We start from the raw sequence: 24,072 nt of genomic DNA, 5'->3' as shown, positions 1-24,072 counted from the left end.
TCTTGGTTCTTACTCATATTGTCGAATTTGTCTTCCATCCTTTTCAGCCACCTTATGACCATTTCTCTGAATTCTTTCTCTGATAGGTTGTTTGCCTTAATTCATTTACTTCCTTTTCTGGTGATGCCTGCTTCTCTTTCCTATGGGGGCTGTTTCTTTGTCTCCCCATGGTCTCTCTTCTCCGGATGTCTGGTTATATAGTTCTCTCTCTCTGGCGTTGATTTAAAGGTACAAAATACAACACAACCAGGCACAACACACAAGGCACTGAACAGAATTGTATTCACGATATTAATAACCTCCAATAAAGGTAACCACCAGAGAAAGACAAATTAGGGTATAGGAGTGGAAGAGGGAGAGTAAAAAGAAAGAACAAACAAACAAAAAAAGTGTGAATCTGAACTTGGGAAAAGAGCAGAAAAAAAAGGAAAAGAAAAAAAAAGTAAGAGAGACAAGAACAATACTAAGAGAAAAAAGGGGAACAAACTATATATATGGGGAGTAGACTCCACTGGAACAACCACTAATCCCAGCAAATTCCAGCAACACGAGCCTGGAGATTAATACAAACTGCAACACCAACTAATATCAAGTGAGGCAAGGGAAAACAAACAAAAACAAAGCAAACAAAAGAACCAACCAACCAAACAAAAAGAATAATCAAAACAATCTCATAAAAAAGCATAAAAATTCAATCTAATCAACATTCAAGCAAACAACAACAAAAGGCCAGAAAGAAAAATAATTTTTTTTGGTAGCGCAGAGAGAGGTATGTATGGATTTGGAGCAGGGGGTTGGGAATTAGATATATAAGTAGGGTGAAATTTTAGCAGAGGGTAAACTGAAAAAGTAGGGAAAATCTATAGCCAGAAAGGGTTAAGAAAAACAGGAGACCAAAAGGGGAAAGGTTAGGAGGAGAGTGATGGCAAAATGTTAGCATTGAGATAGGGTAAGGGAAAGATGCAAATAGAATGTAGGACACTAATCCCAAAATACAAGAAAGGGAAAATCAAATGACATTTAAAGAAAAAGAAAGAAAAAAAAAGTAAAATAATAGTAATAATAATGCTGATTGAAAATAAAAATGTAATAAGTAAAAAGGTGAAAATCGAGTGAGGAAAAAGAAAAAAATTTAGTTTCTTAGGTAAAAGATGCAAAAAATGAAAATAAAAAAAATTAGAATAAAAAATTTTTAAAAAAAATTGAAAAAAGAATTAAAAATTAAAAAATAGGAAGACTAAAATGTGCAGTAGCGGCTGTCATTCACTTCCTCTATTATTCTGTTTGGTATGCCTGTTTCCCAGACTGGGCGGTATTTCAGTTCAGCTTTGTTCCACTGCTTCTCAGTGTTGTAAGCCAGTCCTGCTTTTTGAGCCGGCCGTGTCTTAATTTCTCGTATTTATTTTTGATTACGCCAGAGACAATTAGCGTTTCAGCCCCTGGGTGGCAGTGTTTCTGAATTGACTTCCGGGCCTCTCTAGCTTATTTTTTTTTTCCCCCTCTATGGCACTCACTACCGGTTTGTGGAGGTGTGCGCCTCAGGGCTGCCTCTCCGATGGTCACACCCAGCTCTGCTCCCCAGTTCCGAAAAAACAACTTCCCCCTGCAGTCTTTCAGGGTTTTTCCACCTGGGTTTTCCTATGTATTGGGCTTAGTAATCAGAGTCGGAAAGAGCCCAAGTGTGCGGACAGTGGGTCTGTGCGCCAGACTAAGGAGCCCACACTCCTTTGAAAATTCTTAGTCTGATCCTCCTCGTCAGATTAAAATGAGTTGCTTTTAAGAGGTCACTTCTGTTAGCAGTTCAGAGGACCCCCTTCCACATTCACGGATCACGGCAGCTCCAACTGCCACCGATTTTTCTAGGCATAGACCTCCCGGTTCCTGCAGGTCCTGCGGTTCGCGCGCTTCCCTCCCACCGCGGGGATTAGAAACCACACCTTATTTCAGGCGAAAACTGACCTTTCCGTGGTGCAGTGAAGGGTTCCTTTGAATCCGAATGTTTGCGCCGATAGGGGACCGGTGTTCTGGTGCTCGCAGCTGTTCAGTGTTTGCAGTTGTCGCGGAAAGTCAGGTTTCCAATAAAGTCCTCCTTTCCTTGCAAGATGGCGAGGCGCCCGGTGAGCCCGCAGCTCCGGGAGGGGACCCAGCCCCTGTCTAAAGTAATTATTATTATTATTTATTTTCTTTATTGATTAGGGTATTACATATGTGTCCTTATCCCCCATTCCCCCCCTACCCCCACTTATGCCCTCACCCCCCTGGTGTCTGTGTCCATTGGTTATGCTTATATGCATGCATGCATACAAGTCATTTGGTTGATCTCTTCCCCTTACCCCCACCTTCCCCTACCTTCCCTCTGAGGTTTGATGGTCTGATTGATGCATCTCTGTCTCTGGATCTGTTTTTGTTCATCAGTTTATGTTGTTCATGATTTCCATATATGTGTGAGATCATGTGATATTTATCTTTCTCTGACTGGCTTATTTCGCTTAGCATAATGCTCTCCAGTTCCATCCATGCTGTTGCAAATGGTAGGAGTTCCTTCCTACTTACAGCAGCATAGTATTCCATTGTGTAGATGTACCATAGTTTTTTAGTCCACTCATCTGCTGTTGGGCACTTAGGCTGTTTCCAAATCTTAGCTATTGTAAATTATGCTGCTATGAACATAGCGGTGCATATATCCTTTCTGATTGGCGTTTCTAGTTTCTTGGGATATATTCCTAGAAATGGGATCACTGGGTCAAATGGGAGTTCCATTTTTAGTTTTTTTGATGAAACTCATACTGTTCTCTACAGTGGCTGCACCAGTCTGCATTCCCACCAGCCAGGAAGGAGGGTTCCTTTTTCTCCACATCTTCTCCAGCACTTGTCATTTGTTGATTTGTTGATGATAGCCATTCTGACAGGTGTGAGATGGTACCTCATTGTGGTTTTGATAAGCTTTGTATTATTCATCAAAATAAAAAGCTCTGTACAGCAAATTAAACCATCAACAAAACAACAAGAAAGCCCGCTGCATGGGAGAACATATTTGCCAATGTCATCTCTGATAAGGGTTTAATCTCCAACATTTAGAGGGAACTCATACAACTTAAAAAAGGAAGATAAACAATCCAATCAAAAAATGGGCAATGGACCTAAATAGATACTTTTTGAAAGAGGAACTAAGGAAGGCTAAGAGACATATGAAAACATGCTCAAAGTCACTAAAGTAATTATTGATAGGTATGTACTTACTGCTGTTCTGTTGTTTTCTGATTATTTTTTAGAACTTTGCTATTCTTTTTCTTTTATTCTCTTCCCATGGGATTTGGTTACTTTTTTTAGTGGTAAGTTTGAATTATTTTCTCTTTCTTTTTGTGTGTGTATCTATGATAGGTTTTTGGTTTGTGGTTACCCTGAGATTCATATACAACTTATTGTGTAAATGGCAGTTTATTTTAAGTTGGTAGTCACTTAAGTTTAAATGCATTCTAAAAGTACTATATTTTTACTCCACCCTCTCCATGTTTTATGCTTTTGATGTCATAATTTACATTTTTTTTGTGTGTGTATACCTTATTATTATAGACTAGAGGCCTGGTGCACAGATTCATGCACAGGTAGGGTCCTTTGGCCTGGCCTGCGGGGATCGGGCCGAAACCAGCTCTCTGACACCCCCTGAAAGGTCCCAGATTGTTAGAGGGTGGTTCTCGGGTGACGCACCCCGGAATCAGACTCCCTCCCTTCTGGTTCCAGGTGCATCACCTGAGAACCACAGCTGCCAAGTCACCGCAGCTTGGCAGCTCTTGCATTGAGCGTCTGCCCCCTGGTGGTCAGTGCACGTCATAGCTACTGGTCGGATGGTCGAATGGTCAGCTAGTTGGCTGGTTGCTTAGGCTTTTATATATATAGATATGGGTGATTTTATTACTTTTCCTTTTAACCTTCATTCTAGTGGTTGATCCACTACCTTTACTATATGCTTGCCTTTACCAGTGAGATTTTTCTTTCACATATTTTATTTCTAGTTTTGGCCTTTTCTTTTCCACTTAAATAAGCTGACTTAGCATTTCTTATAATGCATATTAGTGGTGATGAACTCTTTTGGCTTTTGCTTATCTGGGAAACTATCTTTCCTTCAGTTCTGAATGATACCCTGGTGGGATAGAGTACTTTTGGTTGCAGCTTTTCTCCTTTCATTACTTTGAATATATCAAGCCACTCTCCCTGGCCTTAACAATTCTGCTGAAAATTCTGCTGATAGTCTGGTAGGAGTTGTCTAGTGCAGTGGTCGCCAACATTTCGGACCTCACAGACCACCAGTTGGCGACCGCTGGTCTAGTGTGTTATTACTTGTTTCCTCTTGCTACATTTAAGATTTTCTCTGTTTTTAACTTTTGATGTTTTAATTATGATGTGTGTTGGTGTGGGTCTCTTTGGGTTCATCTTGTTTAGAAATCTTTGTGCTTCCTGGACTTACATGTCTGTTTCCTTTGCCAGGTTATAGGGAAGTTTTTAGTCATTATTTCTTCAAGTAGGTTTTCTGTCTCTTTCTCTCCCTATTCTCCTTCTGGGATCCGGATAATGTGAATGTTAGTATGTTTGAAGTTGTCTCAGAGGTCCCTTAAACTCTCCTCATTAAAATTTCTTTTTTCTTTTTGCTGTTCTGATTGTGTGACTTCCACTACCTTGTCATCCACATTGCTGATCTGTTCTGCATCATCTAATCAGCTGTTGATTTCCTCTAGTGTATTTTAATTTTTTTCATTTATTGCATTTTTTCAATTCTGATTGGGTTTTTAAAAATATATTTTCTATCTTTGTTGAAGTTCTCACTGTGTTCATCCATTCATCTCCTGGATTTGGTGAGCATCCTATGACCATTACTTTAAATGTTTTATGTGGTAGACTGCTTAACTATGTTTCATTGAATTGTTTCTGGGGTTTTGTCTTATCCTTTTATTTGGAACATGTTTCTCTTTCTCCTTATTTTACCTAAGACTCTGTGTTTGTTTCTATGTATTAGGCAGATCAGCTACATCTCATAGTATTAAAAGAGTGGCCTATAGAACGTGTCCTGTGGGGCCAATTAGCACAATCCCCTCTGGTAACCAGGGCCAGGTATTTTGGGGGTGTCTCCTGTGTGAACTGCATGCATCTGCCTGTTGTGGTTGGGCCATGACAGTTGTGGGTGCAGCCCTAACTGCTGTGGGTGTACTGGTGAGTCTGGCTGTTCCCTGACTGTGAGGCATATCTGTAATGGCTATAAGCATGCTAGTGTGTGGCGCAGAGCCCTGGTATGGCTGGCTGAGGGGATTTGTCTGCTACTGCTCCTGGCACACTGGTGTGCGGGTAAGGTCTCCAGTGTGGGTGGCTGTGAGCCTGGCCTCTACTGTTGTGTTGGTGTGCAGGGGCTGGTCCCTTAACCCCCTTTGGGATTGCTTTAATGCCACCTGCCTGCTGCCAGGGGTTGGAGCACCACTTAGGAGGCTTGCTGGGAGCTGTGGGGAATGGGACATCACTTTTGAGGCCTACTGGGTGCCTGGGGGCAGGGTCCTGCTTTGGAGGTCTGTTGGTGCTGCTTGATGGGTGCCGATTTGAAGAGTGGTTGGACTGGGTGAGTCCTTAGGGGAACGCCAGGTGGTGCAAATAGCAAGTTAATGGAAATTGTCAGACCTGGTGCCCACCAGGTACCCATGGAAGGACAGTAAACAAAGCAAAGAAAGAACAGTGCCCGCCATTGCCTGTGTCCCCTGAAAGGGCCCCAACAAATCCCTCTGGCACGTATCCTAAAATCAATCAACATATCTCCTTCATGTATGATATGGGTGCCTTTCAAACTGTTGTCTGTGCTGTGACTCAGAGTGAGTGAATTTGTGCATGAGGCCTTTAAGAAAGGATCCTCGGTTTCCCACAGCCCCTCAGCTCTCCAGGATGTAAGCCTTGCTGGTTCTCGAAACAAGATATTATGGGGGCTCCTCTTCCTTGTGCAGGTGTCTTGGGCTGAGGAGTCAGATGTGGATCTCAGACATCTTGCTGTGTGTGTGTGTGCGTGTGTGTGTGTGTGTGTGTGTGTGCGTGCGCGCGCACGTGCGTGTGTGTGTGTGTGTGTGTGTGTGTGTGTGTGTGTGGTGGGGGCTGCTGAGGTGTGTGATATCCCTCCTGGTTACTGGACACTGTACTGCTGCCCCTCATACCCTCTCAATGTGGCTTTTTGTTTATGTTCTCCACTGGAGAGAATCTGTTCTGCGAGCATTTAGGTCGTTCTCAGAGATAGTTGCTTTCTCTGTATATAATTGCAGTTTTGGTGCATCATGAGAGGAGGTGAGCTCAGGGTCAGCCTTCTCCACCATCCTGATCACCACCCTACCTGCCCGCCTGACACTCCTCTTTGTTGAAGTTCTCACTTTGTTCATCCATTTGTCTCCCAAGCTTGTGAGTTTCCTTATGATTGTTACTTTGAACTCTTTATTAGGTAAATCACTTATTTCCATTTTAGTAAGGGCTTTTATCTTGTGTTTTTTCTTTTCCATTTAGAAAATAATCTTGTTTCTTGTTCTTCTTCTTCTTCTTCTTCTTCTTCTTCTTCTTCTTCTTCTTCTTCTTCTTCTTCTTCTTCTTCTTCTTCCTCTTCTTCTTCCTCTTCTTCTTCCTCTTCTCCTCCTCCTCCTCCTCCTCCTCCTCCTTCTTCTTCTTCTTCATCATCATCATCATCATCACCATCATCATTTTTTCTCTTTTCTTTCCTCTTCTTTCTTTTCTTTTTGACTCTCTATGTTGGTCTTTATGCATTAGATAAAACAGCCACATCTCATACTCGTGCAGGATTGCCTCCTATAGGACATGAGCCTCACTTTTCAACCCCTCCTTATGTCTTGGTTGTTTCTCAAACCTCTGTGATTGCCCAGGCAGCCTACTTTACTCTTAGTGGCTCCCAGTAGTTGAGGGTGTACCGGACCTGTCAGTGTCCCAAAGGGGAGGATTTCAGTCAGCTCCTAGATGCAAGCTGATTGAAAACCAGACCCTTGGGCAGAGCTTTTAAAGTATGTGAGAGGTTAATGGGAGACAAAGGGGACATATGTAATACTTTCAACAATAAAGAATTTTTTTAAAAAGCATGTAAATATTCCTCTGTCAGGGGAAGACTGGGAGGTGGTCATGTCTGTCTGCTTCCTCTGCACTGAACCCTGGGGTAACAGCCAGCTAAGAACCGTTTCTTTGTTTGCTACTGTCCAGTTAACGTAGGAACAGAAGCTCTGTGAACACAAGCCCTGCTAGCCCCCAGAGCCAGGCTACCAAGGGGTCTGGCACAGCCACAAATGCTGGGCACCAGACGTGTACACAGGTTCCTTTCTGGGAGATACTCAACTGGGTCAGAGCAGAGTGTGAAGAGGCCTCCCCTGGCCTCTGTGGGCTTCGGAGAGTATTTCAGTAGAGGTTGTTAAATCAGAAGCCTGCCCCTCGTGCCAAAGCGTTAAGATAAGCCAATAGGCGTCTTTCGCAGAAAGACTGGAAGCTTTTCAGTTGGCTGCCTCTCCGCGGGCAGGTAGCCAGGTGAGTCTGTGAGCCCTTTAAGACCTGCTTCTTAGGTGAACCAAATGGGTGCCGGTGGCCAAAATATACAAATATCCAGTTATAAGTGCAGCATGGTGACTGTATAGTTAATACTATATTGTGTATTTGAACGTTAAAAGAGATCTTTTAAAAACGACTCATTTTCTGTAGTCTTACCGTTTTTTATCTTTCAAATTAAAGATGTAGTCAGACTGAAAAAAACAAAAACAAAACAAAAATCAAAACTGTTTCTCCGTTTGCTCCAGCCCATGGGTCTCATGGCTACAAGCCCTGTTGGCTTCTAAAGCTAGAGGACTTGGGGGCTTGTCTCTCAGGTGCAGGTTTTTAAAGTTGGGGTGCCGGATGTGGGGCTCCAACGCTTCGTTTCTCAGGAAGCTGCCCGGAGGTGTGCGTTCCCTCTGACTGCGGGTGACTGTGGGGGTCATGGTGCACGTGTCTCAGCCTCTGCCGTCTCGATGTGGTTTTCTCCTTTGCCCGGGGTAGGTGTGCCGCTCATCTGGTTTTGGGGTTTCTTTTGGAGGACATTGTTCGGCTGCGGCTATAGATTCGGTGTGACCTTAGGAGGAGGTGAGTTCAGGACCCTCCTACGTCCCCGGCTGGAACCAGCACCCTCTCATTTGTCAGTAGACTAGTGGGCAAGAGTGGGCTTTAGGGTCCAGCTGCCAGGGTTACTGCCCTGCCTGCCCACTTCCTGCCCGGGGAACTTGGCCCTTCGCCAAGTGGGGGTAAGGGTAGGACATGGTTTATGAGGTGGCTGGAGGATGGACACATCCATACTGGTACACTCAGAGGGCTCCGAGGAGCGCGGCACCGGGACGCAGCCAAGTAATTTACCATCGTCTCCTCCCTCTGCAGTGCCAGCTTCAGGGAGGCAGAGTTTTTTCTCTTTGCACCACCAGCCCCGAGCATATGAATGGATGTGCAATATATCAAATGTTCCTTATTCACTTGCCTCAGTCCTCACCCCACCGGCCTGACCACCCCCTTATAGTCCGACCTTTGCTTTTCTGTGGCCCCCTTTTCCCCACTTATAGTTTTCCCACCTCTCCTTAACTCATCTTCGAGTCTTTGTAACCCTTCTGGGAATTGGTTATATATACTCTACCTGGGGAACTCCCCTAGGCTGGTAAAATTGTCTGGTAAATATGGAGAAATGGGTGAGGGCCTTAGTTGAAATGTAAACTTTCAAACTAGCAGCACCATGTGTGTGTAAGTGCCAAACATTTGTGGGAGTATTAGGAAACGAGACTACTTGCAACATTTAGACATATTCCAGGTGTGTCCACATTGTCACAAATGTGACTTTACCTTACCGAGGTGCCAATGCTCTGCAGCATGTCCAGCAAGGCCCTTGACAAGGCAGCTAGACCACCTGTGTGACGTACGCAGCTTTTTTTCAAAACCCTATAGACCAGCGGTCGGCAAACCGCGGCTCGCGAGCCACATGCGGCTCTTTGGCCCCTTGAGGGTGGCTCTTCCACAAAATACCACGTGCGGGTGCGCACGTACAGTGCGATTGAAACTTCGTGGCCCATGCGCAGAAGTCGGTTTTCGGCCTGGGCGAGTCTATTTTGAAGAAGTGGCGTTAGAACACTCAAGGGGCCAAAGAGCCGCACGTGGCTCGCCAGCCGCGGTTTGCCGACCACTGCTATAGACCAACATAGGACAGAGCAGAGAGGCAGAGCCAGGACACAGAGGAAGGTGGAATCGAACAGGGAAGATACCCTGAGATCTGGGAAGGAGCCCACCCCCAAGTCTTAATTCCAATGTTAAGGCTTTAAAAAGCTACCTTCAGTTTTGGGGTCCAGTTGTCCAGGTAAAATCTAGAAATGAAAAGTAGCTTGGGAAAGAGAACTCACAATTGACAGCCAATGATATGCTAGGTACTTAGAAGTGTATTATTTTGTCCATTCCTCGTGATCACCAGTTACTAAATGACAGAGCTGGGGTTTGAACCTGGGCCTGACTGACTTCTGGAGCTGAGACTCTGCACACTGTATTTCCACTTTCTGCTGTCAAGTAGGAGACCTCAGTGCGGAGGATGGCTGGGGCCCGTACAAGCTTGAAAACGCTCTGGACTCTTGGGGTGGTGAACACACAGTACAATATACAGAGGATGTATAATAGAATTGTACACCTGAAATCTATATAGTTTTATTATCCAGTGTCACCCCAATAAATTCAATTAAAAGGTGGGGTGGGGAAAAGAAAATGCTCCGGACTGAGTGGGTACAACTCGGTTGTCTACCGCAAATGACCCAACTGGTCCAGAAAAATGGCTGCCTTTGCTTTATCTGTGCAGATGCATTATTGTCCCTGCCACGCTGGTCAGCAGTTACATGGCACTTCGCTAGTATGAGCATCTCTCTGGGTAGACGGTGATGTCAGCCACTGCACGCACTGCTATCTAGTGACACAGATTTTCTCCAGGGGATTATCGTGCATCCTATGCTCACTGACAGCTGCATATATACAGTGCTTATTTATACAAGCGGTATCAGAAAGCATGATTTTAGAAGAGAAAAATCAAACCAGGTGGCTACCTTCCAGCTGTGCTTGGTAGGTAGTGATCTGCTTGAGAGAGAAATGTGTTTGATTTTAGACCACAATTTGAGAGGCAGAGAGAACTCAAAGAAAAGCACAAATATGGATGATTTGGAAAATAGGACTTACTTGGAGAAGCACGTTATTGGAATAATGAAGTAATCTTTTAAGCTTCTTTAAAAGTTTGATTCTGGAGAAACATTGATTTTGCTGCTCCACTTATTTATGCATTCATTGGTTGATTTCTGTATGTGCCTTGGCCAGGGACTGAACCCACAACCTTGGCGTATTGGGACAACTCTCTAACCAACTGAGCTACTTGTCCAGGGCCTTGTAAGCGTTTTCCTTTTTTTTTTTTAAAGGTTAAGATAATTCATACAAAATAGTCATTTTTGTCCTGTCTGATGAAGCAAGACAAAGAAGCAGTTTTCATAAAAGTCAGCAATTCCCAAACTGATGCCCAAAGGAACAATGTTTCATGAGATGATAAAACAAATGACTTAAATTTTTTTATAGACAATAGTTTGAGGAATGATAGATCCTCCTCTTAATAACTCAGGGTGTTCTGAGGGGATCTAAACCCATTTGTCGTTTTTTTTAAAATCCTCACCTGACGATACTCTTTTAAAAAAATTTTTAATATATTTATTTTTTAATCCTCACCCAAGGATATTTTTCCATTGATTTTTTTAGAGAGTGAAAGACAGGAACTTCGATGTGAGAGAAACACGTCGATTGGTTGCCTCCTGCACACACCCCGACCAAGGCCTGGGCCTGGACAGAGCCTGCAACTGAGGTAAATGCCCTTGACCGGAATCGAACCCGGGACCCTTCGGTCCGCAGGCCGACGCTCTACCCACTGAGCAAAACTGGCTAGGGCTGAGGATATTCTTTCCATTGACTTTTAAAGAGAGTGGAAGGGAGGGAGAGAGGGGGAGACACACACACATCAATGTGAGAGAAACATGTGCTTCCCACACGGGCTCTGACTGGGGGCCAGGGATCAAACCTGGAACCCAGGTATCACCCCTGAGACCCTTCAGTGCGAGGCCAACTGAGCAACACCGGCCAGGGCAAACGCTTTTTTTAAAAAAAATATGACCTTTTCTATTTCCAGAAAGTGGTCTATGGGGGAAAAAACAGCTTGGGAAATGCTGAAATTTCTGACTGTAAGATAAGTTTGGATAACTGTATCTGTTTGGATAGTTCACTCATGTGGTCTCTTAGTTTTATATCCTAGTTCTGTACTCTGATTTCCAGTGATACTTTGTAACCAAATTGATAGACAAACAGGTGCATCATCTTTACTTTCTGGTCCACTCATTTTTCAGAGGAGGCATCCGAACCAGAGGCCCAGATTCTGAGCTGACTGAGTAGTCCATTTGTAAGACGGTGAGCCACCTCTAATAGCTCATCACGCACAAACAAGGGAGCTGGAATGGACGCACTCAACTTGTTTCTGGTGCTAACATCCTGTGACTCCCTTGTTTAGAATTAATCTGTGTGGAAAGGCGAACTGCTTATCCCCATAGAAAAGCGACAGGATCCGGAATGACTGCACATCTGGAGCTGCCCCTCAACACAAAGGAACCAGAAACCACGCCTTCCATTCTTAAATAACATTTATTGTTGTTGCAAAGAAGTCTTTCATGAGAACAGGTCTCACATCTATGTAGAGATATATTGGTTATGATTATAGAAGCAAATTCCATGAGGTGTTCTAGATGAAGGATGCCCAACTACGACTCTTAACTCAGCAATCTCATATTCACAATGTGTTGACTGCCCTTATTTACCCAAACATGCCTGTTTTTTTGTTGTTTTAAACATGTGCCTGCCCAGGGTGGAGGGGAGAAAACAAACACAACAACGCCAAGGGCTTGCTAAAAAGAAGAAGGCTAAAAAAGATAAAATGATTCCCGCGGCAGTTCTGCTTGGCGGCAGTCTGTGAGTGCAGGAACGGTGTTCACGTGGGGAAGCGGCAGGCCCAGTGGTTTCTCGGGTTTAACGGTGGGAAAGCCCTTGAGGTTTTGTGTGGCTGTCGGGAGGGAGCGGGCAGTTCCGTTACGGAATCCAGTCGATGTTCAGGCACCGCGCTATAAACGCAAACATATCTGAGACTTCTTCTATCACTTTGGCCGTGGGCTTCCCGGCCCCGTGGCCCGCCTTCGTGTCCACATGGATGAGCAGGGGGTTGCTCTGCTTCCGGCTGCGGCCCACGATGTACTGAAGGGTGGCAATGAACTTCAGGGAGTGAAGCGGGACCACACGGTCATCGTGGTCGGCGGTGAGGAGAAGCATGGACGGGTACTGGATTCCGTCTGCCTCTGGTAACTTCACGTTATGTAACGGAGAATACCTGAAAGGCAAAGGCACGTTCATGATGCCAAATATCAAAAGCGGAGCTGTTTGTTCACTAGGACAGTCAAGGAGGGCTGCTGGGCAGGGTGACCTATGGGGTTTACCAGCCTAACGTCACTAGCCACAGGCCCGCAGCCGCTCTGGGGTGACGCCGCAGACTGCCTGCACCGCTCTGTCGGCCTTCCCTGGCCAGGGCCACTGCAGCCTGGGAAGGGCTCTGTCGTTCATTCGGCTCCTACTCTGGAGGACTGGATAAGGAACGGAACTCACAGGCCTGTTGAAATAATCACACCTGTGTGCACACTGATCGTCAGGAATGGAGTATTTTCAGATTCTTACTGAGTGGACTGATTGTCTTTGTTTTTATTTAAACCCCTCCCGAGGATGTTTTTCTTGATTTTTAGAGAGAGAGAAATATTGACCAGTTGCCTCCTGTACGCGCCCCGACTGGGAATTACTGACCCTGCAACCTTGGGTGTCCTGGACGGTGCTCGCCCGCTGAGACACCCAGCCAGGGCCTGACCGCCTTTTTAAATCACTGACTGTGGATGTAATAGGCGCAAGCCTTTCTTTTGTTGAAGAACTTGAAATCCGCTTTCTGCCCTTTAATGTCTATAAAACCTTTATTACAGGCTCAGCTCGGCAGTCTTGGGAGGATCACGAGGCCTACTTTCCTGCCTGTGCACCTGGGCCGGGCTGCTGGCTCCAGCAGAGAAACTGCCTTCGGCCAATGGCGAGAACGTCCATGAAGACCAGAGAAGGCACCTTCTGAAGTATAAGGTAAGTTGCCAGTCACGGTAACAGAGTTTTGGAAGGAAAGCACAGCTGAGTTACACAGTGATAGATAATAGTTAAGTGAGGGAAATCTCCGGATAGTTTTTCGTTATATTTTATTCAATATGGGTGTCATGTTTTTCAAAGGGTTCAGCATTAATGAATATAATCAATTGCTCTAGTAGCGTTTCATTGCTCCCAGTAGATGCAATGGGGGCAATGGACTGTTTTCTGATCTCATTTCAGTGTTTCTGGATTAGCCTCAGACCTCCAGATAATAGTTAGTTCTATGGGGAAACGCTGCCTATTAATATTACAACCCCCCCTCCCCTTCAAGATTCACAAGCCACATTTATATGATAAAGATTCTAAGAAGTTCTGTAGAAAAAAATCTGATAGGCTTTATTTATCCAGCTCTCTTTTGGGGGGCCCCATGGTGCTTTATGGGACACACTCCAGGCCAGGGTGCAGGGCTTGAGCAGGTCCTTATAGGGCCCCTTCTGGCTCTAGTGTGTGGGGCTGAGCTCTCTGCTCAATGGGAGCAGCTGATAAAGAGGTAAATGCAGGCCTATGAGCGCTAGGGTGGAAAATTCAAATCCAGAGAGAATACTAGTATATAGGTGTGGGCAAAAGTAGGTTTACAGCCATAATACAAAAATTAATAAGTAATAATACAAGAGTAAACTGTTTTGTACTACAACCCAAAAGTAGGTTAATAGTTATAGTGCAAAACAGTTTACTCTTGTATTAATATTTATTAATTTTTGTATTATGGCTGTAAACTTACTTTTGCCCACCCCATATATCACAGACATCTTGAGAAACAATATTTAGAAATATCAGGTTCCATCAAATATTTTGTTGTGTTCGTTGTCTAATTTACTCAGTATTTTCAGTTGACTTTAAAATGGGACTTATCCCCCTAAAATGCTTATTTTTTTTCTAAGTTAATTTGAACTATGGCTTCTTCAAATATTCAGCTTTTACCAGTATGTGCCAATGAGGCTATTTGTACACTTAATAACAGCTTTACAAAGTAAAGTCCCCCTCAACTCCCTCACCAAAGAACTGAATTTAGTAATTCAAGTCATTTTAGCTGAATTTCTAACTGGAGAGACCTAGCCATAAAAAGCCTATAAAATGAAAGGAAAAACTTGATAACTTTATAATTGACTGAGAAGACTGGGACACAGGCTTCTTGTTATTCCAAGGGCAATTCCTAAATACTGTTGATAATCCCCAACCCCTACATGTGGGAAGTAAAGAGAGTGAAGAGGCAAAAAAGAATGTAGCTCTCAGTCCTGAGAATCTATCTGCCCTTGTCTCATTATCGCCAAAGTGGTGGAGGGACATGAAAGAGGGGAGCTGCACAGTATTTCCATACACAGCCTGTGGTTTCAAATACTCGTAGTTATACTGAGAGCGCAAGGTAAGTTTAACTGTATTTGCACATATTCCTCTTTATTATTTCTTAATTTAAAAAAGGAAATCCCATGTACATTGATGTGAGGTATAATGACACCTTTTAAAAAAGTGGTTTTTGAGGGATGTACCACAAAATTTAGTAGCTTTTAAAAACAACCCTGGTTTTTTTATCTCCCAGTTCTGTACGTCAGAAGTCTGGATTGGCTCAAGTGGGTTCTCTGCTCTAGATCTCTCCAGACTGAAATCAACGCGTCAGCTGGCTGGGCTGGAATTCTGGAAAAAAATCTATTTCCGGACTCATGTAGGTTGCTGGCAGAATCCAGTTCCATGAGGCTATTGACTGAGGTTCTAGAGGCCCTTCCTTTCATCTTCAAAGCCAGCCCTGGAGGGTCAGGTCCTCCTCATGCTCCGACCTCTGTTTCCCCTGCATCCCTGACTCCAGCCAGAGAGTGCTCTGCCTTTAAGGGTATGTCACTGTAGACTGGGCCCACGTGGGCAATCTAGGATAATCTTATTTTAATGTCAGATGATTAGTAGCCTTAATTTAATCTGCAATGTGCCTTCACAGCAATGCCGGGATTAGTGTGTAAGAGAAGGAGATGGGTATCTTGGAGGGGGGGGAGGGCGCACATTTAGATTCTGCATTTCACATCTCTGTAGTTTGTTCTTGTTAAACACAAGATCAAAATAAGGAAGACAGGTATTCCCATCACTTCCCTTACTTTTGCAGTAAATTATATGCAAACTAGAGGCCCAGTGCATGATTAAATCATGCACGTGTAGGGTCCCCTAGGCCTAACCTGCCATCCAGGCCATATCCACTGCCCCACAAAGCCTAGCACGCTCTGCGGACACTGCTGGCAGCCTGCTCCCCGCTTTCGATGGCAGGGGGTCCGCTGGTGCCAGAGCGGACACACAGCTCCCTGCTTTCGATCGCGGGGGAGCTGGGTGCTGGTGCCAGAGCGGACAGGCACCCAGCTCCCACGCTTTTGATGGTCCACGGTGGGACGTGGGCTCGCTACCCCAGAGGCCCCTTCTGTGCCGCAGCACAGCCATGGTGCAGATGCTGAGCTCGCACCGCCACTGGCAACGCGAGCTCAGCGTCCCGCCCCCTCTGCGCCTCCTGGCCAATCGTGGGCATAGCGAAGGTATGGTCAATTTGCATATTTGTCTATTATTAGGTAGGATATGAGACATGGAGGAGAGTAAGGAGTTAAACACCATAAGTCTGAACAGTCAGTCAAAAGGATATCAAGTCTCTAGCAACATATACGTAAAGTATGAATTAAAACCTTACTTGATAAGCCATTCAAAGTGGTGTTTGCTGTCTGAGCACCCATAATCAGTGGTCCAGGCATGGCCGATGGTGTATTTATGGAATTTCAGCATGTCCATTACTCCAACTTGGGCGATAACACAACCAAAGAGGTCAGGCCGCTGATTTGCACAAGCAGCTAAAAACCGAGACAGAAAGAAAAGGGAGGCAGTCTGTTATTAAACAGCTAAATAAACCAGAGCAAAAGAACACGTGGTGCTTTCAGAACCTTGGTTGCCTTTTTTCTTAGAGCACAGAAAGAAACCATCATCAATCACCTGCCTAAAGGCCCACAAGCTTTCCCCTTCCTTCCAGGATATCCGAGGCGGGATAGTCTCATCAGTAATAGAGATTTACTCACCAAGGTGAATTTCAAGAGGGGAGGGTTATTTGAAAAACCTATTTCCTCTCCTCCCTACTTGCTTTCACAGGTGAGGGGTCTCAAAACAAGCCTGTGATATTGCAATCCTCCTATATAATAAAAGCCTAATATGCTAAATTTCCGACCGTTCATTCAACCAGTTGCTATGATGCACACTGACCACTAGGGGGCAGACGCTCCAACCGGTAGGCTAGCTTGCTGCTGGGGACTGGGCGAGACAGGTGGGATATGCTCTAGAGCCCTCCCATGGTCTCTCCCCCTGGCCTCGATCGTGCACCCGTGGGGTCCCTTGGCCTGGCCTGCGCCCTCTCGCAATCCGGGACCCCTCAGGGGATGTCTGCAGGCCAGGCTGAGGGACCCCACCAGTGCATGAATCCGTGCACCGGGCCTTTAGTGTAGTAACATACATTTTAGTCCTTGTTCCTGGCACAGAACTAGGAGTGTCTTTTGTCATTCAAATCCAGCCCCTTTCAATGGTGCCTGAGTTTATGCTAATGGGTGACTCTTGGTGGGACCTAGATGGCTTCAGGATGGGGACCAGCTGCCAGAGGAATCAATCATGTGCTTGGAAGATCGGAACTGTCATCTCTCCATCAATACTTCTGGCTTCTGAGGAGGGAGAGGGACTAGAGCTTGACTCAATCACTGATGGCTAATCATCTAATCACTTGTGCCTATTTCCTAGAACCTCCATAAAACCCCTGAAACAACAGAGTTCAGACAGCTTCCAGGTCGGTGAACATACTCAGGAGCTGGAAGGGTGGGGTGCCCAGAGAGGGCATGGAAATGCCACTCCCACGCCTCCTCATACCTTACTCCAATGGGCTCTTCCATCTGACTGTTCCTGGGTTCCATCCTTTAGAACAAACTGGTAAATGTAAGAAAAGAGTTTGAGGAGGGGGTCCTGGGAGGCCCTGGACTGGTATCTTGGGAGCAGTCTTGTAGGTCTGAGCCCTTACTTTGTGGGGTGCGTGCTAACTCTAAGTAGTGTCAGAATGGAAGTGAATTGGAGGATACCTGGTTGGTGCGGAAAAGTGTTGTGAGTAGAAACAGCCTGTACAGTCCAAGGCAGAATAGGGCCTAAAACCCAGCTCAGGGCTCTGTCCTTTTAAAAATACTCTTCTTTGTATTTACTGAACATCTGCCATGTGCCTGGCACTAGGCCTGGGGATAGGTGGGAAAGATAAAAAACCGAGGAAGCAACGACAGTGTTAAAAAAATTCAGGTGGGGTGTAGGGGTACCTAACCAGGTGTAAGGCGGTTAGGGAGGAAGTCACATCACAGCCGGCTAAAACATCGTTCCCACCCCAATTCTGATTTCAGGGCTTATTCCTAATACTGAATCCTCAGAGGCGGGAGGGACAGGAAACTGTCCTTTAAATAAGCACTTAGCATCCAAATGCGGGGCTCCATTTCTGCAGGGTCCTTAAGGGACCAGGTGTGTCAACAGACACAAACTAATGCCTAAATATAAAACAATTCTTCCACTATTGGAAGCAGATGGTATTTTCAATAGCTTCTCCTATTAAATCTTAAATTTGCCCTTATTTCTTCTCTCTTTTACACCTGACCTGTAATCCATATACAAGTTAGGTTGTCTCCAATTCAAAATATACCCAGAACCTGACCACTTCTCGGGACTTCCATCACACCCTCGCTGGTTTGGCTCAGTGGACAGAGCGCTGCTGGCCTGTGGACTGAAGGACTTCCGTCACTGCACCCCAGGGCCAGGCCACACGGATCCTTCTGGGACAGAAGTCTCCCACCTGCCCTGCTTTTTTGCCCTTGACTCTCCTTCCATCTGCACTAACACGGTAATAGGATCAACGCATGATCCTATGAAAAAAAATAAGTCAAATTATGATACTTCTCTCAAAACTCCCCCAAAGGCTGACTTCACAGTAAACCAGGTCCTCTAGCCTGGCTCCGAGGTCCTGCCACCGCTTACTTCCCCCTTGCTCACTGTGCCCAGCCACAGACGTGCGTCTCCTCCCGGCTGCTAGGCCCCTCCCAGCCCGTGCTGGGCTCAGGGCCTCGGGTGTACTGTCTGCTCCTAGGACGAGAATGAAAGCTCTAGGAAGGCAGAGGTGTTGTCTGTGTTGTTCCCAAGATGGTTATCAATACACTTTCTAAATTTAAAATGGAACATTATTTTGGACATAAGAGATTTTACCTCCAAAGGAAAAAAAAATTGTTTTTTTTACCAAGACTATTCTATTGAGGTAAAGAGTTAAAAGAGTCAAGACAGGAACTCAGATGCTGACATGACTCAGTATATTCACAAGACAAGGAAATTGAGTGCATCAGCCGCTACCTGCCGCCCTCCTCCACAACCGTGGATGGAATACCCCCAAAATTGTCATGTGTGTTTTAAGTTGAGCTTATATATGCTATTCTACATTTGTGCAATGGCCCTTCATGTGCTAATGACCCTGGATGTAAGACCCAGCCAGCAAAGTTCAGGTCCACTATAGATTTTCATTACAATGTTCAGTGCTACTGAAAGAGAAAATGCAAACTCAAATTTCATTAACTACCAAAAATTAGGTACTTGGAGGCAGTGCCACAAAACGATTAAAAGAGCAGAATCTAAAACCACAGTGCTAGCCCCAGCCTCACCACTCCCAACCGTGACACGCTGGGCAAGCTACTCATCCTCTCGGTGCCCGGTGTGTCCTACGTAAGATGGGGCATTGCCGGTCCCCATCTCCCAGGCTGCCTGTACATCAAGGTCTCAGACTGGGCCTGGCACACGAGGTACTCAATACTTTGGGAACAACTTCTGTGACTATTTCATTACCCTTACGCTGTAGATCCATCTTTATACGTACCTCATTTCCCTCACGACTTTTCTCTCTGTACCCACAGCATTTAGCATCACCGGGTGTAGTTATTCAACAAATGTTTAGTGATATTCACATCTTACAAGTCCTGACTCACACAATCAGAGGGGTTATCAGGCTCAGGACTGTTGTGCCTGGACTCTAGAAACCTGTGGCTCCAGTGTGTGGGGAGAGGGGTCCAACCCGGTTGGAGAGAGAATTGCAGTCTAGCCCAGAAGAGCTCAGAGCAGGGAGGCCAGACAGTTTTTGTAGGCTGCCATGAATCAAGTTTAGGGAATATAGGATCAGCTGGGTCTTTACGCCCAAATACAAATGGGTTTTGTTTTTTTTGTACCACTGCTGCCATCCATGAGCCAAAGTAAACCAAGAACTGTCAACAGTGCACACGAAAATCCCAAGAGTGGTAACTCTAGGAAGTACTAGTACAATGAAGAAAATTTAATCCTTACCCACTAGGAGGCCTCCATTTGAACCTCCATTAATTGTCAGCCTCTTGGGAGACGTGTAACCTTCCTTTATAAGATACTCAGCAGCACACTGAAAGTCATCGAAGCAGTTTTGTTTGTTGGCCAAGATACCACCTACAATGAGCCAAAGTGCAAGATAGTTAATTAACAGCACAAAACATTAGAAAACATGGCAGGTTAACCCTAAGGGAATGCAAATGATGACAGGGCATAGTTTCAACTACTGCTCAATTTAAACATAATGGGCTATGTTAAAAAATGCCTCAACCAAAAATCCATCATCAATTCCACAATTGCTAATCCATCTGGTGGATTTATATTTTCTCTAAGAACTCCTAGAATTTAAAAGGCGTGTGCCCCAAAGGGAAGAGATGATCTGTTACATTAGTGAACCATGAGAACAAAAGAACCTATACTTTGGAAAAGCGGAACTTAAAATGAACAAGATCAGAGCAGGGTTCAGTCCTCTCTCAGCTCCACCCAGCACCCCCGATGGGCCTGCGCGGCTCCCCTCCCAGGGAAGACCAAAGTGCTTTGCAGGAGTTTGAAATGGGTAAGCGAGGACCAGGTTCTCCAATTTTGTTGTAAATAAGAATTCGGTAGGGAGGTTTCTCAAGTCTTGAATGAAGAGGGCCCCGAACATCTTCCCAGGGAGGCTGGGCTTTCTCATCTAGAAGTCATTCCAATGTATAACACCACACAAAGGAATTCCTTAAAGAGAGAACATCTGTATGGTCTTGGAAGATCTAAAAGTAAAAGCAAAACGGCCAAGGCATGCCCCCAGAGGGACAGATGTCTAAAATAACTGCCTCTGAAGTAAGAAAGGCAGACATCTAATTAGATATCTGAGATTAACACCATCAGCAGAAATTCAATTAAAGATGAAGCAGTGTTACTGAAGAAACTTTTTCATATCAAACCAAATGTTATTAAGATTTTAATAAGAAATTATCAGTGAATTAGAACAGCTAGGATGACTCAAGTTTCCAGGAATAATATCATTTTGGGTATAGAACTATATTTTTTAAAGAGCATTACACTAACAGAAGGGAATTTAGCTGCATTAGTATGTTCCGGTCTAACTGGGAAAAGGTCCGTTTCTGGTCCTTTCACTGCCTAAATTTGGAGAAAGCTTATGAATCAGTCTAAACATGGCCTACTTTTACCCTCAGTCAAGCTCCCCAAGGCTTCTGGGTAATAAATTCTTTCTAATTAATAGATGAGACAGAAAGTGCTGACCAGGACCAAGGGCCCTCGGCCCTATCCGAGCACAGTGGTGGCCAGAGGGGTCTTATAGAGGAGAGTATGGGCTCTTTGTGGACACCACAGGAGTCTGTGCAGGTGTGTGTATTTTTGGGTACACCACAAACATTTAAACTAGGAAATCAGGCAAGATTGGGGGTCCAGAGGTAGCATGTGGATTTGGAATGTAAATAGAACCTATGGTATAGGGAGATTCTCTTCTTGAATATTCTCCTTTTATCAGTCATCTCTCTTTTTTTTAAAATATATATTTTATTGATTTTCCACAGAGAGGAAGGGAGAGGGATAGAGAGCTAGAAACATCGATGAGAAGAAACATCGACCAGCTGCCTCCTGCACACCCCCCACCGGGGATGTGCCCGCAACCAATGTACATGCCCTTGACTGGAATCGAACCTGGGACCTTTCAGTCCGCAGACCGACGCTCTATCCACTGAGCCAAACCAGTTTCGGCTATCAGTCATCTCTTAATTATCACAATTTCACAGTATGATTTTAGTATAACTAAATTCTAATATCAGGCCAAAGTTAGAATTATATAATGAATTCTATGCTGTTTCAAATACAATGACAACTGGTTAAGTCTTTGGGGATGTCATGGCAGGAGCTGACCTGAGATGACAGGCAGGCCTGGAGCCCATGTATCAATGAGGAACTCTTGCTAAGAGGCTCAAATAGTTTGTCGTCAGCCCTTGGAATGCATGCGGATGCCCAGGGGTCAGGCCTGGGCCTTTCCTATATCTTGACACCTAATAGGCTCTTATGAAACATCTCTTTACAGGGCTACCATCATCTCTGCTGATTTGATTTTATGCAGAAAACCAGGGCCATTGGCCTCAGGTTGGAGACGACAGAGAACAGGTGGATGAAGGGTGGTCTCTGAGGTTCCTACTGTGGGAGAAGCCCCCTCTCACCTGGTGCTGCCGGCCGAGCACGAGTGGCTCCCTCTGCCCCAGCAGGCCTTCTATAAACGCTGCCTGATGAGGAGGGAGCGGAGGTGGAGTGAGGTGCCATACCCTCCTCCATGGGACACAGGAATAAGACAAGTGAGAAACATTGTCTTCAGGCTATTGGTTAGTTTATGAATTCCAGATACACAAAAGCCCGGGAGAGGGGGTGTGCTCCATGTAAATAAAAAAGGAAGAGGTAGGGCTTTAAAAATAAAAATTATTATTCTTTGAGCAAGTTGTGATAATCCTGGAATGAAGCTGAGTATAGAAGCAATACCTTCAATCAACTAGAACACATGCTCAGGAGGCCAGAGAATGGAGACGGAATCGTTTAAACCAGAGAAGAACGATGACTTAGCTCTTTTCTAATGGCTGCAGGTGCCGAAGTCACAGCAGCAACGCTGGGAGGGCGAGATTTCTCAGTAACTTTGGGGAAATGAGAATACAAGCAAAGGATGCCCACATTGAGAACAGGAAAGCTCTAGTTTAGGTTGTTCTTTTCTTTAAAAAAAAAAAAAAGACTCGCTTTAAAGTCTGTTTGAGAGAGCCAAATAATGAACAGTAAAAGCCAGGCCAACAGGAGACAAAACAAATGCCAAAAGTGCCCCCACTCCCAGACTTACACTGATAGCGATAAGATAAAAATCTACTGGCCGCACCGCCAACAAAGCAAATAGTTCTGATTATGGTCTAGAGCAGCGGTCGCCAACCGGTGGTCCGCGAGGTCCGAAAGGTTGGCGACCGCTGGTCTAGAGTGAGTGTTTCTGAAAAACAGGTCAACAGAATACAAGAAAAGAAAATGTGTGAAGGTGAAGTTGTGGGGGAGGTAGAGGAAGGTAGAGGGGGATATGTGGTGATGGAAGGAGACTTGACTTGGGGTGGTGAACACAATACAACATAGAGATAATGTATTGTAGAATTATACCCCTGAAACCTATATAATTTTATTAACCAATTAAAAAGGTAAAAACAACAACAATAGCACGAAGTTATTTTTAAAGGGGGAGTGGTACCTGCAATGTGTTTGAAAATAGCCTTCGTTTTCATTTGTTTAGTGAAATTCTCTTTCTGGTCCTGACCCCTCAGCTCTTTCAAACATAGCTCTGACTATGGCGTATTTGCATTTCTGTAGAGAAAAGACCTCACCTTTATGCCACGTCTCTCCGTATTCACCACCTCCTCGGATGTTGGCCACTGCGAGGACGCCACCCATGTGTCTCACAAAGATAAGCCTGGACACACTGAGAAACAATAAAAATAGTTAAACTTCCATTAACTGCCCAGTAAGGACCACAATATTTCCCTCCATTTCAAAAAAAAAAAAAAAAAGAAAATGTATCCCCCAAAACACTCCATGTGTAATGTCCTCTAAATCGGAGCCCAATATTTTCATATTACCTGATTAAAGTAAAACATATAACTTCTGATTGTTTAGCTGCAAAGCTCATACATGCTCATGAGCATTCAGAAGATCTCACTGTACTATATTGGTAAGTATTTCACCATACAAGCTGGGAATACAAAATCCATAATGCAGACAGAGAAAAACAGAGGCCCTCATTTCATAATGAACATCTTTTAACATCTATCTTGGCAAACAAGATACTGCCAGCCAGGTGACACAGGCCTGGTGTGAGTGGCGCTGGGCTCGTAGGACACCAATAACGGCCCCTGCTCTGCTACCTTTATTTTTTTCCAGTCTCTCTCTCCACATTGTTCAAATTGGAAAAAAGGGAGCTCTTTCTGAAGCATGGATTTTAAATAGTTTTACAGAAGCTCACATATTAAACTAGACAACATACATTAAGAGAGGTAGGTGGAGGACACTGACCAGAACGTAAGAATGGAGAGCTCACGGCAGGAGAATGTTTTCTAGAAATAAACAGAAGAAACTACTGCACCAAGTTTCTAGGGAAAAGAATCAAGTCCTTTGGAAAATTTTGATTTCATGTTTTTCTCCTCCTCTTTCCAACTCTGGTTCTAAAAATGCTGAGTGACATTTATTTTTCTAGCTGCAGTTAGTTAAAATTAAATTTTAACTATTTGAGAACTATTTCTGAGCAGTTTATCCTTCTTCCTTTCAGTAACTGGGGAAACCATGGGCTTCTGCAACCTGCAGCTAATTTCCTGGATCTCGGGGATGAAGAGGAAAGGACAGCTGGGTAAGCGATGAGAGCATGCCTTCACG

The 24,072-nt window shown here is 44.7% G+C and overlaps 1 protein-coding gene across 1 annotated transcript in view; it reads right to left on the bottom strand.

Annotated features, from left to right (window-relative positions):
* Positions 1 to 11,700: 11,700 nt before the first annotated feature.
* The window catches only part of PREP (prolyl endopeptidase), a 111,767-nt gene continuing 99,395 nt past the window's right edge, over positions 11,701 to 24,072 (bottom strand). Inside the window, exons 12-15 of the mRNA XM_079781420.1 lie at positions 23,031 to 23,125; positions 19,654 to 19,785; positions 15,962 to 16,118; positions 11,701 to 12,463 (exon numbers count right to left, since the gene is read on the bottom strand). Coding sequence (XP_079637546.1) covers positions 12,169 to 12,463; positions 15,962 to 16,118; positions 19,654 to 19,785; positions 23,031 to 23,125 — 679 coding nt within the window. The 3' untranslated portion in view covers positions 11,701 to 12,168. The remainder of the gene's footprint in view (positions 12,464 to 15,961; positions 16,119 to 19,653; positions 19,786 to 23,030; positions 23,126 to 24,072) is intronic.

Source organism: Cnephaeus nilssonii (genome assembly GCF_951640355.1).
Source record: "Cnephaeus nilssonii genome assembly, chromosome: 9".
Lineage (NCBI taxonomy): Eukaryota > Metazoa > Chordata > Mammalia > Chiroptera > Vespertilionidae > Cnephaeus > Cnephaeus nilssonii.
The sequence above is the reverse complement of the archived record's forward strand: the minus strand, read 5'-3'. Positions and strand labels throughout refer to the sequence as shown.